Source organism: Zootoca vivipara, chromosome 7 (assembly GCF_965207765.1).
Source record: "Zootoca vivipara chromosome 7, rZooViv2.hap1.1, whole genome shotgun sequence".
NCBI lineage: Eukaryota > Metazoa > Chordata > Lepidosauria > Squamata > Lacertidae > Zootoca > Zootoca vivipara.
Genome location: NC_142590.1, coordinates 88,808,495 through 88,823,722, shown reverse-complemented (window position 1 = coordinate 88,823,722; position 15,228 = coordinate 88,808,495). Strand labels below are relative to the sequence as shown.

The 15,228-nt window shown below is 46.9% G+C and overlaps 1 protein-coding gene across 1 annotated transcript in view; it reads left to right on the top strand.

Moving 5' to 3' along the window:
- Positions 1-15,228, top strand: part of MYT1 (myelin transcription factor 1) — an 86,923-nt gene that overhangs the window by 24,355 nt on the left and 47,340 nt on the right. Inside the window, exons 8-12 of the mRNA XM_088674733.1 lie at positions 2,165-2,278; positions 3,831-4,045; positions 7,229-7,434; positions 9,569-9,838; positions 13,269-13,423. Of these exons, the coding sequence (XP_088530859.1) occupies positions 2,165-2,278; positions 3,831-4,045; positions 7,229-7,434; positions 9,569-9,838; positions 13,269-13,423 (960 nt within the window). The remainder of the gene's footprint in view (positions 1-2,164; positions 2,279-3,830; positions 4,046-7,228; positions 7,435-9,568; positions 9,839-13,268; positions 13,424-15,228) is intronic.

The window sequence follows — 15,228 nt, the reverse complement described above, 5'->3', positions numbered from 1 at the left end:
CAGAGTTTGTCCTCAAGAGACAGTGAACCATGCCCAAAGGCTGTATGGGTAAAGACCATTTTTTCCTTGGAGAAGGAAGCTGGACCACGTCCAAATGGCCATGTGTACTAACAAAACCAACTGTGCAATTTCCTGATAGTCAAAGAGCTGTGAAGCCATGACTTATCAGAAGTGCAAGATGGTATGGCCAATGCCAAATCCAGTTGCAGGTAGTTCCAACGGTGAACTGCAGCACAGGGTATAAATCAGGGGAGTTTGTTAGGATTCATTCCCCGTCTGCAGTCATGGGGTTATTGTGTATCATATGACTGTATGTGTTTTCATTCCCACAGAGTGGAAGTGACGTAGACAGGATGTTTACGTGGGCCTGTTGTTCCTTTGTTCTTTCTCTTTACTGGCTGTGATGCCAGAGAGAGGGAGCCATGATGTAGAGCTCCCAGTTTGTTTATATGTAAATAAAGCAGTTAAGCCTTATTTACTTACTTGTGTGTTGTTCATCACGTTTGTGAGAGCAATCGCATATTTGGCCTGTGGGACCAGTCTGACAACTGGCTCCCGGGACGGCCGAATTACTGACACGTTTGATACCCCCAGAACTTATATGGGGGAAGTAGAATCATAGAGTTGGAAGATACCCCAAGGGCCATCTAGTCCAACCCCCTGCAATGCAGGAATCTCAGCTATAGCATCCATGACAGATGGCCATCCAACCTCTGCTTAAAAGCCTCCAAGGAAGGAGAGCCCAGAACCTCCCGAGGGAGATCATTCCACTGTGGAGGAGCTTTTACTATCAGAAAGTTTTTTTGTATGTTTGGTAGAGAGGGGAAAGTCCAGTTTTGCTAGCAAGACTCACTGTGCGGGCTCCCACTAGATTTTAATCTCAGCCCTGTCATGCAGTCACTAGATGGCTTTAGGCATCTTCCATTTCCAATATGAGAATACAGTCATACCTCTGGTTACGTTCGCTGCAGGTTGCGTACTTCATGGGTTACGAACGCGCCGAACCCGGAAGTGCCAGAACGGGTTACTTCCGGGTTCGGCGATTAGTGCATGCGCAGACGCACCGAATGACGTCATGCGCAGAAGCGCCAAATTGCACAGCGAGCATGCGCAGATTCGGTGCTTCAGGTTGCGTACTGCTCTGGATGCGTACGGGGCTCCGGAATGGATCCTGTTCGCATCCAGAGGTACCACTGTAATACTTACTGACCCATTATACCCAGTTCTTGCATGGATTACAGCACGGCAATGCATGTGAAGTACCTTGAACACTCTAGAGCAGCCTTCCTCAACTTGGTCGCCTCCAGATCTTTTTGGGCTACAACACCAATTAGCCCAGCCCAGCATGCCTAATGGGCAGAGATGGTGAGAATTGCAGTCTAACACTGGGACAGTACCAGGTTAGGGAAGCCTGCCGTAGCAGACCCTCCAAGTGTCCCTATTTTCCAGCGACAGTCCCGGATTTATAGAAGCTGTCCCACTTTCTGATTTGACCCTGGAATGTCCCGCTTTTCCTTAGGACATCCCTATTTTCATCAGAGAAATGTTGGAGGGTATGCAGTTATGCAACGCCCATGCAAAGGAGATAAGTAACTATACAGTCATACCTCGAAAGTCGAACAGAATCCGTTCCGGAAGTCTGTTCGACTTCCAAAACGTTCAGAAACCAAGGCACGGCTTCCGATAGGTAGCAGGAAGTTCCTGCAGCCAATCGGAACCTGTGGGACCAGAACGTCCTACATGGGTTCCGCAGGTTCCAATTGGCCCATGTTGTAACCCATGTCAGACGTTCGGGTTCCAAAGAAGGCTCACTTCCGGGTTTGCAGCATTTGGAAGCCAAAACATTCGAGTCACAAGGCGTTCGACTTCCAAGGTACGACTGTAGAACCTTTAGAAGACATCTAAAAGCAGCCCTGTATAGGGAAGTTTTTAATGTTTAATGTTTTATTATGTTTTTCTATATGTTGGGGCAATTATTATTATTATTATTATTATTATTATTATTATTATTATTATTATTAAATGGGACATCCATATTTTCACCAGAGAAATGTTGAAGGGTTTGCCGTAGAGTGCAGAATTTCTCTTATTTCTATTATTACTCTCCTCCCTTCCCCTCTCATGCCATTTTTCTGTTCCTTCCTTCTTTCCTTCCTTCCTACAGCTTATCCGGGTGCCCCATCGCAGCTGCTGAAAAACTAGCCAAATCTCACGAGAAGCAGCAGCCCCCAACTGGTGACCCATCAAAGAACAGCTCAAATTCTGATCGGATACTCAGGTAAATGGAGACCTGAGAAACAGATTCCAAACCACCTGCTCTTCTTCCCTCCCTCCCCCCCCAACCGCCACCAATAATATAATATCTCTGAAAGAACAGCAAGTCACCACTTATGCAAGTGCCAGCATATCTCGTTCCTGCTGATGCTTTTCTTACTGTCAAATGTCTCTGCAAACAGTAAAAAAAATAAAAATGTAATTGATGTTTCTAGGCAGGGCATGGGAGGACAACAAATGGCTTCTGTAGCATCAATTAGTGCTGAGACAACAGGCCAAAGGGTTTTTCACAGTGCAGCCATACTGCGTCCGTACTGATTACACTGACAGAGAATTACAGCTATCATATTGACATTATGAGGGTGGAGGCAGAAAGCCACAATCCAATATTTCAATTTCTGTTATATGTTAACACATCCCCAAGCCCTTTTGTTTCTTAGACTGTGTAGCTTTCAGGAGCAGAACTTGTCCCTGATTTAACGATCAGAGAGTTTAACATGCTTGCTCACGCTACCCCTTCATCAGCTGACTACAGATTGTGCTAGCCAGACTAGAAACGGTTATATCACACACACACACACACACACACACACACACACACACACACCAAACCTCTTCCATCGTGGAATCCAGCATAGCACCAAGTCTCTCCCATCAGATTTCTTCTTGCACAACAGAATATTCTCCCCTTTCTTTACTCCCAATGCATCCCTTAAATTTGTTCTATGGGATCCCCCCATAGCTGCCATAGCTGTTTTCCCTAGGAAACCCCCATATTTTCTTACTGTTTCCCGCAGTTGTCCCGAATGGCAAAATACCCCGTATTCCCCCGGATTACGGAGCTCCTGCCGGCGGCCATGTTCTTCCGGTGCTGCGCCGGCACCGGAAGTCCCTTCTATGCACTTCCAGACATGCGTAGAAGCAACTTCCGATGCCGCTGTGCCCATTTCCAAAATTTCCGCAGTGCCAGAAGTTGCTTCTACGCACTTCCGGACATGTGTAGAAGCGACTTCTGGTGCTTCTGGTGCTGTGGACATTTTGGAAATGGGCACAGCAGCATCGGAAGTTGCTTCTACGCATGTCCGGAAGTGCATAGAAGCGACTTTCGGTGCCACGGCGCTGCTGATCCCAGATTTTTCAATCTGGAACTTGGCACCTATGGATCCCCCAACCCTCTGGAACAAATTTAGGGATAGCATGTGGTACGCAAGCATGGGGGAAGAATGAATTCCTGTTGTGCAAGGGGAAGCCCTTGACCAGACATGGTAGTTACAATCATTTTCTAAAAAAAATATATTATAATCCTCTTGCAAAAAAAAAAAGCTCGCACCCTTGTTTATAGCATTTCTTCCATCTCTAAATCTCACCACATGGTTTCCCCTCCCCACAATAGATGTCATATTCTACACTCTCTGTGTTCAAAGTACCCGCTGCTTTCCTTCTCACAAACAAAACCTAGAGCTCATCTTTTGTCTTTCAAGTCTCCCCGCAAAATTTCACCCGGAATGGAAATGTTTTACGCGAGTCTCAGTCTCTTACTTTCTCGTCCTCCTCAGGCCGATGTGCTTTGTGAAGCAACTGGAGGTGCCTCAGTACGGGAGCTACAGGCCCAATATGGTTCCTGCCACGCCAAGGGCCAACTTGGCCAAGGAGCTGGAGAAGTACTCCAAGGTCACCTTCGATTATGCAAGTTTTGATGCTCAGGTTTTTGGCAAACGCATGCTTGCCCCAAAGATTCAGACTAGCGAAACCTCACCTAAAGCCTTTAAATGTAAGTTGGGGCTGGTCACAGACACTGCTTTGGAATGTCCTGGAGGGTGTTTTGTTGTTTCTTGTTGGTGGTGCATAAGTATTACCCGGTGCTGGATCTGACCAAAAGTCTATCTGGTCCAGCTTCCTGTTTTTGCAAAGCAACTACAAATCCCCATGGTTTACCCCAGGCTGCCACTGAACCAGGGGGTTCCATTTTGCTGTCGTGGCTAGTAGTCACTCATAGTCCATACATTAGTCTAATTCCACAGCTGAGCTATCAGCTGTCACCACATCCTGTGGCAATAGATTTCATAAACTAATGACTTTTTTTGCAGAAGCCTGTTGTCTATCCTGAACCTTCTGTCGATCCATTTCATTGTGCAAATCTGTGTTTTAGTTATTTTCAAGGGACAAATTAACTGTTACCTGCAAACATGTGTGATATAACCCAACGGTCCTTTTTTGCCTTGAAAAAGCAGCTCAGGCAAAGGGTGGTGTTCAGTGTAGAGATGGGAGATGGGGGGCTCTTTAACCCTTCCCTGCCCAGTTTCTCTATTCCACGTCAACGTATAGCCAACCACTGGGTTTCAAACAGATGTTTGTAAGTACAGACTTTATCCCTGATCCTGGTGATACTAGCCTTTGAAAACCAAGTACATAGGGTTATATCCAAATGTTCTTATGTTCTTAAAACTTAAGAAGAACCTACTGGATCAGGCCAACATCCCATACTCATGGGGAGCCCCCCAAAAGCTGAACCTGAACACAAGAGCGTTCTCCCCATATCTCAAAAAGTAGAAACCAGGACACCTCAAAAGTTGTTGAGTTTTTTAAGGAATATCTAAAGGTTGTTGAGCTTTTTCTAGACAAATCCCCAAACTGTTGAGCTGTTTTTTTGTTTTGTTTTTTACCAAAACGCCTAAGATCCAGGACAAAGCACCACCTTTTGGAAATTCCCCCACAATGTGAATTCTGCCTTTGAAATCTCAGTAATGTCCGGAAAAATCTGGTAGACATATGGCAGCCCCAACCTCTTGCAGCTTCTAGCAAGTGGTATTCAGACACATATTGCCTCTACAGAGCATAGCCATCATAGCCGTATCCTCCAAGAATTTAGCTAATCCTCATTTAAAGCCACCCAAGTTGGTAACCATCACTGCCTCCTGTGGGCGTGAATTCTCATACCATATTGGCCCAAATATAAGCTGCACCCGTAGCTTATCGTAATAGCCAATGTTTGTAAGGGCGCAAATTTAACTTTTCACTGTCAGAATTGGGGGGTGGGGAGTGTTGCTTATATTTGGGCCAATACAGTAATTTAACTATGAACTTTGTGAAGAAATACTGTCTTATACCTATTCTGATTTTTCCTGCATTCAGCTTCCTTAGATGCCCACGTGTTACAACTGGGAGGGAGAGAGAAAATTATCTAGCCACTTTTTCCATGCCTTGCATAATTTTATAAACTCCTATCAAGTCAGCTCTTACTTGCCCTCTCACTAAGCTAAAAAGCCCCCCAAATGCTGCAGCCTTTCCTTACAGGGCAGTTGACCCCCCCCCTTGATGATTTCGGTCGCCCTTTTCTGAACCTTCTTGGAATGGGCCCAGTGAAATGAACGGCCAACTTAAATGAGTCTACTCTGAGCAGGATATGGTTGGACGCAATCCATTGCTCACTCTGCACAGCCTCCCCCTGGGTTCTGTTCATAGCAGGATGCTGGTTATATGGAGAGAGAGAGAGAGAGGCTCATGTGCATCTTTGAGCAATTGTTCCGTTGTGGGAGAGGGAAAGCTCTATGCTTTTCTGAGGGCAAGGGGGGCATTTTGTTCCCACAAGGCAAATACTGGTGTGAAGTGTGCACATTTTCATCCTGCTAAATGCGCTCCGGTGGGCGAGGAAAAGAAAAAGGACAAAGAGGCAACGCTTTCCTCTTCCCCACCCCTTTGAATTCCTCAGAGGCATGCAGCAATACAGTTTTAATGGAGAAGATTGCAAGTGTTCTGGGAACTTGATGGCACACTCAGTTAGCGGCTAAACCTTTCACCTTAAGAGGACCTGCTCATATATTTCTTGCTCTGCCCGATAGCCCAGCTTCTTTTCTCATCATTTTATACAGCAATGCCATTGGTTAAGAAAAGAGGAAGCACCTTCCTGGACCAGATCAAAAGGTCTAACTAGTCACATTTCTAGTGACCAATTAGATGCTTTGGGGGAGCCCAAAAGCAGGATGTGAATAGCCCAGGCCCGCTGCATTCAGCAACCTAAGCCGGGTTTCTGATAGCCCTTGTGGCTAACACTGTTTGGGGGAGGGGGGAAACATCCTCTGTGAATCTATCTAATCTCCTTTTAAGCGAAGCCAGTGGTCATCAGCGCATCTGGTGGCAGCAAATTCTATCAACTAATTACGCGTGGTGCAAAGAAGCACATTATTTTTCCTGTCCTAAATCTACTGCTAATTGATTTCATTCAATGACCATGAGTCCTATTATCACGAAGGGAGAGAAAACATCCCACAGCCACTTTTTCCACACCTGTGTGCTAGGTATTTGTTCCAAAGCGACAATTCCTTTTGTTTGCTTTAAATATATATATATATAAATATATTTTTGCAAGCTCTGTACTGGTAACACGGCTGGAGTTATTGCTCCTGAAATTCTCCGCTCTTACTTTAAATTCTGCACAGAATGTATTCAAGGTTGTGCTGCTGAAACTTGCTAAATCCTTTCCCCACCCACACCCCTAAATGAAATCTGAAATGAGCAGAGCCATATTTAGTATATGCACCGCCGGGGTGCAAAGATCTGCCCAGCAGCAACCCCCCCCCCGGTCCAGAAACGCCTTCCTGCTCCCGAGTTTCCCCTTTGAGGGGAAGGCCAAACTTCTAAGGGGGCCGGGAACCCGGTGGGGTTTGTCTTGTTGAGACTCCGTGGCAGCGACATTGCATTCTCTTGCACTGCCACCCAAGGGCTGCCTTTGCAGTTTTCGCCTTTGCTACTCCCAGCGGCGGGCGCCCGGCATCCCCCCAGAATTCAGCGCCCGGGTGCCCCACACCCCTTGCACCCCTGGGTAAAGACGGCCCTGGAAATGAGGCTTCTGGCTCCGGAACCCTACTGCATGGGATTGATTTTTTATTTTATTTTTGCACCTGGTCCTTTGCCAACCTTCATACATCACCCCCCCTGTGTTACTCCCTTTTTGCAGCCAAACCTTTTCCAAAGGCCTCTTCCCCCGGCCACAGTCCCTCCAGCAGTTACGTGAAGAGCACTTCGTCTTCATCCACAGGCTTCGACTATTCCCACGATGCGGAAGCTGCGCATATGGCTGCCACTGCCATTTTGAACCTCTCCACTCGCTGCTGGGAAATGCCTGAGAATCTCAGCACCAAGCAGCAAGATCTCCCCAGCAAGGTGAGCGTGAAATGGGCTTCCAAACCAGGTAAAAAGGTAAAGGACCCCTGACAGTTAAGTCCAGTCACGAATGACTCTGGGGTTGTGCTCATCCCGCTTTACTGGCCAAGGGAGCCGATGTTTGTCCGCAAACAGTTTTTCTGGGTCATGTGGCTAGCATGACTAAGCTGCTTCTGGCAAAACCATTTACCTTCCCGCCGGAGCGGTACCTATTTATCTACTTGTACTTTGATGTGCTTACCTTCCAAGTCCCGGACTGCAGAATCCGGGACCGGCAGCCGTGTGACACCGGAAGTTGCGTCAACGTAACTTCCGGTGTCGCTTTGCCCTTCTATGGGCACCAAAAATGGCCGCCGCCGGCTTCGAAAGTCACTTGTACGCATGTCAGGAAGTGTGTTGACGCAACTTCCGGTGTTGCTCCGCCCATCTATGGGCACCAAAAATGGCCGCCGCCAACACCCGAAGTCGCGTCTATGCACTTCTGGACATGCGTAGATGCGACTTTTGAAGCCGGCGGTGGCCATTTTTGGTGCCCATAGAAGGGCAAAGCGACACCGGCTTTGGAAAAATGGCCACCGGCAGGAGAAAATAACGGAGAAAAACGGGAGACGAAGTGATACGGGGGACCACCGGGAAAAGGTAAGTAAAATCGGGGTTTTCCCGGAGAAAACGGGGTACTTGGCAGCTATGTTGATCCCATTGCGTGGATTCGAACCGCCAACCTTCTGATTGGCAAGCCCTAGGCTCAGTGGTTTAGACCACAGCACCACCCGCATCCAAACCAGAGATATGAGTAATTGAAGGGAGGGGTGTTAAAGCAGAGATTTCGGGGTGAAGAATGATCTTGGATTGTTTCCAATAGCTGGGTAGCCATGACCAGCTATAGCCCTGTCCCATATAACCACCTAACTAACTTCCAGGGGATGAGGGGCACTTGACATTTCGTCTCAAGTTGTAATTTTGGTACATGTGAGGTTTGTACAGAGGAAGACCTTTATGGATCAAAATCAGCATTTTGAAATACAGTCATACCTTGGATCTCAAATGCCTTGGCTCCCGAACAAATCAGCTCCTGAACAATCAAAACCCGGAAGTGAGTGTTCCGGTTTTCAAGTGTTCTTTTGGAAGCCAAACGGGTGTTCCGCGGCTTCCGATTGGCTGCAGGAGCTTCCTGCAGCCAATCAGAAGCCACGCTTTGGTTTCCAAATGTTTTGGAAGTTGAATGGACTTCTGGAACAGATTCTGTTCGACTTCCAAGGTATGACTGTACACTTGGTCTTTAGCAAGACCCGAGTAACTGCTGGACTGGGTGAGGCCGAGGCAATCCTTCATATGTCAGAAGTTGTGCCAACTGCACTTCCCATTTAAGTTTCAGCTTGCAGGTTCTTCCAAATCCATATGGCTCAAAAAGCTTCCAGTCAACTTTAATTTGTATGCCGCTGTGACCTTTATAAATGACACTGAAGTGAGGTGGCAGGAAGTTGGAGGGATCAAAATATTTCTATGGCTTGCTCAACTTTAAATGCCAAAATCGGTTATGTCCTTTGGACCCAGAAATTATAGGTAGATAAGACTTGCTTTGTCAGCATCATGCCAATACAAAATAAAATACATGCTTGTAGAAAACCAAATCAGGAGTTAACCTGTTCAGATTTTCACTAGAAAAATATTCCCTGGAATAACACACCCCTTGTACCAAATTCACATGGAAGCATCCTTTGAACTGGCATGGCCATGTTGGGCTTATGCATTTATCTTTTGTGATTTGCATTTACAAAGGAAGTATTGTGATTGTGCAAATCATAGCTATCTCAGGTACAGTATATGCCCCACCAGGAGGAACCTATTCATACAAGCGGTGCTTCCACTCAGCCCCTGTTGAGTTACGAGATCGCTTCCAGCCTTGAACTCTCCTGCAGGCAATTGCGTGGGTTTCACTGAAGTAGCCATAGCAGTCAAAAAGGACCATATCTGCATCTGATTCAGTGGCCATCCACAAATCAGAACCCAAGCAGTGTCCACTGTGGCATAGCCAGACAGATGAGCGAGGCACACCGCTTTAGGGTGCCGTGACCACAGGGTACTGAAGGGGATTGCGAAAGCGAAGTCAAGGCTGTTGTTTCCTTCCTTTCAGTCGATGGACATTGAAGTGGATGAAAACGGGACTCTGGATTTAAGCATGAACAAGCACCGGAAACGGGACAGCGCCTTCCCCAGCAGCAGCAGCTGCAGCAGTAGCCCCAGCATCAAATCCCCAGATATATCCCAACGCCAAAACAGCACCAGTGCCACAAGCAGCACCATGACCTCACCCCAGTCCAGCCACACGTCCCGCCAAGATGAATGGGATGGCCCCATTGACTACACCAAACCAAATCGGCAGCGAGAAGAGGAGCCAGAAGAGGTAAGTCATCGCAGGGGCAAGGGCACAGCTGCGCCACTTGGGAGTTAGCACACCCTGAGAAGGAGAGGACCAGCATTTATCTCGGAGGGATAAATCTGGCCCGCTAGCCCGCGGTAGACAACGTTGCGCCTTCCAGATTCTGTTGGGTTGCAACTCCCATCATCCCTGACCATTGGTTATGCTGTCTGAGGCTGGTGGAAGCTGGAGTCCAACAGCTTCTGGAGGGCACAGTGTTGGCTACCCCTGCTATATCCAAGTGGTTTCTCCCTTCCAGAAGTGGCTAGCCATTTGCTCCAGAAAGATCCTTAACCAGAGCGTGATGGTGAGAGGCATCCTTTATTTTAAGTTCCTAGAGTTTGGTAATCAAAGCTAAACATTCCCTGAAAATCAAGACCGGACATCTCTTCATAATGGCTAGTAGCCAGAGAGACCTGTCTTCCATGGTCAACTGAAAGTTAGATTTTATAAGGCATGCACAGTGGTTAGGGATGTGCAATGCCATCTGGATTTCATTGCGAATGGACATGCACGCCTCAATTGCATTATTATTTTTTTATTTATTGAATTTATATTCCACCCTATACCCGGAGGTCTCAGGGCGGTTCGCAGAACAAAATCAGAATATAAAATCACAATATATATAATCAAAATAAAAACAACAACCCAATAACACACACATTTTAAAAGGGCATAGGATGCCAATCAAATCAACCCAAGGCCTGGTTAAAAAGGAACGTTTTTGCCTGGCGCCTAAAGGTGTATAATGAAGGAGCCAGGTGAACATCCCTGGGGAGAGCATTGCACAGATGGGGAGCCACTACAGAAAAGGCCCTTTTCTTGTGTTGCCACCCTCCGGACCTCTCGAGGAGGGGGCACACGCAGAAGGGCCTCAGATTATGATCTCAGCGTCCGGGTAGGTTCATATGGAAAGAGGCTGTCCTTGAGGTATCCATTCTATGTACACATTTCCCAATCTGCCAAGAGTATCTGTTTCACAGAAACTGCTTCTTTGTTAACATTTTGCTGGATTAGATTATCTCGTCCCTCTTCGAAAGCCCTTTTGTACTACTAGTCACCCCAGTGACCTGAATTCCGTCAGTTAATTGCGGGAGGGGGGGGGTGTTGTGAAAAGACGTTCCAACAGGCACATGAAATTCTGGGCGCCAGTGTCCTGTAAATTATCTTGCACCAGGAACCACATTGCTGATTGGCTTCTTCTTTACTGTTCTTCCTATTTCCTTACTTTGCTTCCAGCAATGTAGGAGAAAGAAGAACAGGATTCCAATTAAAGCTCGGCCACTGCTTTTGTCCCATGGCTCAACCCAAAGAAACTGCATGGTTTTTATCAGGAAAGGGGGCCATGCACACAGCTGTTGGGGAAATTCATTGAAATTAACATTTCATCTACTTGCACCACTGAAGACACCCACTTCTTCAGCACTTTGGAAGAAAATGTTACCTCTTCAGCATCTTATTTTAATTTTATTTGACAAGCACTTGGGCCAGACAGATATCTTGAAGGAAGGCTTGCTAGAGGACAACAAGGTGGAGACTGAGTGGTTGGCTGCAGGCCAATGGCCTCGTGGAAAGAACGACATGGTCTCTCCCCATGCGCCAAGTTGCCCAGAGTGATGAAGTCTTCTTCTTTGGCTCAATGAGACAGCAAGGCCAAAAAGGGCCCTGCTACTGCCACCTACTGGCAAAAGTAGCTTCACATCTCATGCACAGCCTTTCATAAAGCGCCGTCACTGAGGAAGTCAGCAAGGACAGAGACTTTACAATGCGTGGGTGGGAGAGTGGGGGAAGGAGAGAAATTTGATCCAGTTCACATTCAAAGGCGAAACAGTACGTCAACTGAAACGCAGCTACCCTTCGGGATTTGCACTTAGCCGCATTTTGTGAGAACAAGCAATGTTTCAAAATGAAATAAAATAAATGCTTATATTATGCTAAAGTGTCGGGAACGAAAATGAATCTATTGGTGCAAACGGCATGCGGAAATGTGTTTGTCGAGAGAAATTCTCAATAACATGCTGCCGAATTTTCATGAAGGCTTGGGGGGGGGGGCGGAATCTGCACACTGCTGCCGAAATGGGCAGAACTGGATTTAAGAATGGGGAAACACAAAACTGAGAGAAGTCTGCTTCCCTTCCCAGGAGGGCGGTGTTGCGAAAGGGCATCTGGGACCACCCAGTAACTTGGCTGTGGGTGGAGGGATGCCGCCCACGTCATAGGGACTCCTGGACGCATTATGTCCCCGGGCTGGCGAATCCAGCTGTCCGGGGAGGGGGGGTGGCCTAGGAGGCCTTGTTTCGCAATGATGGCGTCAGAAATGATATTTCGCTGGTCGATATTGTTAAGGGCATTAGAGATTGGGTGCAGGTGTGAGGGTGTTGGCGGCAAACTTTGGGGACTTGAGTGGAGGTTAGGCATTGGGTAAGCCTTGTTTATGGGAGGGGAGGTTGTTGCTTCCGTCTGCCCCTCCACATTAAGGGTATCCCGTTAAAGGGATCTGGGGGCGTGGATCCTGTCCGAAGCCTGGACATGGGCTAGGCTAGGGCCATGCCACAACCCCATCAGGGACCCATAGGACTCCCCCTACCGGTTGTTTACCCTGATGAGACTCCCTGCAAACGAGCAGGAGTCAGGATATAGTCCGGTTTCACCCAATGCCTAAGCCAGGCATCCCCAAACTGCAGCCCTCCAGATGTTTTGGCCTACAACTCCCATGATCCCTAGCTAACAGGACCAGTGGTCAGGGAAGATGGGAATTGTAGTCCAAAACATCTGGAGGGCTGAAGTTTGGGGGTGCCTGGCCTAAGCCAAACTGTTCACATCTGTAACCAATAAAGTTGTGGCCTGTTTTATCCCATTAACCTAAACCAGGCATAGGTGAACTCTGGCCCTCGAGATGTTTTGGAACTACAATTCCCATCATCCCTAGGTAACAGGACCAATGGTCAGGGGCGATGGGAATTGTAGTCTCAAAACATCTCGAGGGCCAGAGTTTGCCTCTGCCTGACCTAAACATTTGTGTCCATGTGTTTATTATCTAAGGAAACTGCAGGACCCGGGGCCTCACCACACAAGTGAAATTAACCGATCTGTCCACCCCTAGTCTTTATACATAAGAGTGGCACTGGATTGGCAGGCCAGAATGATTATGGGAAGTTGTAAATCCCCTGGCTGGAATCTCTTCTCCAGCTTTCATTGTGAATGTAGAAAAGAACCACCGCTCGCAATGAAGGGTTTCTGACTGGAAAGCTGTCGCCTTTAGCCGTTGTCTCAGAGACCACCTAGGAATGTGATGATGGGCACCTATTAGAGAATCCTCTGCAGTTCTTACAGCCTGATAGCAAAAGAGTTTTGTGTTTATGCACAGCTCTGTTTCCCTTCAAACCCACCCACACCCTTTGCTGGTTTCTTGCAGTCAGAGGCCGCCCTACGTTCCTTCGCCTCTTCTGAAGTAGATGACCAAGAAGTACCCGAAGAAAACTTTGAAGAAAGGAAGTATCCTGGGGAAATCACCTTAACCAACTTCAAACTCAAATTCCTTTCCAAGGAGATCAAGAAAGAGCTACTTACGTGAGTCTTCCTACTTGGGCAGCGATGCCTTGCAGTAATTGGTGTGGAGGGGGGACAAGAAGGAAGGGGTGCTTTTGCAGGATGGGTGGAGAGGGGCAATTCTTCAAGAGAGGAAAAATGTCCAAGTTGATGTTTCATACGGGGGGGGGGAGGGTCTTATTTAATCCAAACACTTAATAGCAAAAGCTTTAAAGAGAAACTTCAAGCTCCAACTATTCTTGATTGTTGAGATCATGCGACCACTCCGTACGGCCTCCTGAAACTGTGAAATGATTGAAGGGAAGGCAGAGACACCAGAATCTTACCATTCATTAAACTGACTATACAGGCATAATTTCCCCCTACTTATTTCTTTCCATGCTCAAGCTAGCCTTTATAATGCAATAGTGGGAGGAAAAAAATCTTTTGCCAAACCTATTGCTTTGTTTCCTTGCTTGTAAAGTGTGGTGTTATACGCTGAGAGCAGCTTTTCTGAAATGCCTCACCTTGTTGTGAACATGCTACGCTGAGCAGCATCACTCAAGTGTTATGGAGTTGGGGAGGTGGATAAACAGGGGGGCAGAAAGAGAGTCTGTGTGCCTGGGTGAGTGTGGGGTTCTCTAAGAAGTTTCAAAATCTGAAATCCAGATTTCAATGTGTGGGTTTTCTAAATGGAAACTGGAAAACCAGTGTACTTCCCACAACTGATTGTAGCTGTAATTTGAATATTGAGCAAATTGCAGGAGGCAAAAATACCATATTTTTCCATCGATAATATGCCCCCATGTATAAGACGACCCCTATTTTGGGGGCCTCCTATTTACAGAGAAAACAAGCATGTGTTTTTCAATCACTTAGCAACAGAAACTTATCAATGCTTACTTGTTTATATTAATGTGTCCTGAAGGTTTGGAGTGGTGTTTCTTCAAACCTAACCTTAGCAATTATGAGAGCAGAACCAGAAACTGGGTTTAAATTTGGGTTATATTAATCTCAAAGTTAATGTTGTGAATTCTCCCTGCCTGAAGCTCTGGAACAGAAGTGCATCATTCAGGAACTCCTGAGCCATAATCTCAAAAGTGCCACCACTTTGCTCGCACTTAACCCTTGAGAAAAGAGACTTTATCGAACCTGCTCATTATGCAATAGCATGCAATGGAAATGGAAGTATCCCATTTCTGTAGGGAAACTCACCAAGCTCTTGTAATTGCCAGGTTGGTTTCTTAAAGAGGCCAGTTTGCTTACCACAGTGGCAAACCACTGTGTTCCTGAATGCCAAGGCAGCAAATCAATAAGGGTGCCCATCTGCCATTACCCTTAGGGAGACCTGAAGAATGTACAGGGGAGAGAGTAGTGTCGAGCAGTCCCTGGATCTTCCTGACTTCCCCATATACAGTTGTTTCTTCTCACTGATCTTTTGGTGGTAGGTGGATAATGACTTCATAGCTATTTCTGCCCCAGCAGTGGCATGGGACCTACCTCAGTCTAGCCAGTACAGCCCTCAGCTGTTCATTAGAATCATAGAATCATAGAGTTGGAAGAGACCACAAGGGCCATCCAGTCCAACCCCCTGCCAAGCAGGAAACACCATCAAAGCATTCTTGACATATGGCTGTCAAGCCTCTGCTTAAAGACCTCCAAAGAAGGAGACTCCACCACACTTCTTGGCAGCAAATTCCACTGTCGAACAGCTCTTACTGTCAGGAAGTTCTTCCTAATGTTTAGGTGGAATCTTCTTTCTTGTAGTTTGAATCCGTTGCTCCGTGTCCGCTTCTCTGGAGCAGCAGAAAACAACCTTTCACCCTCCTCTATATGACATCCTTTTA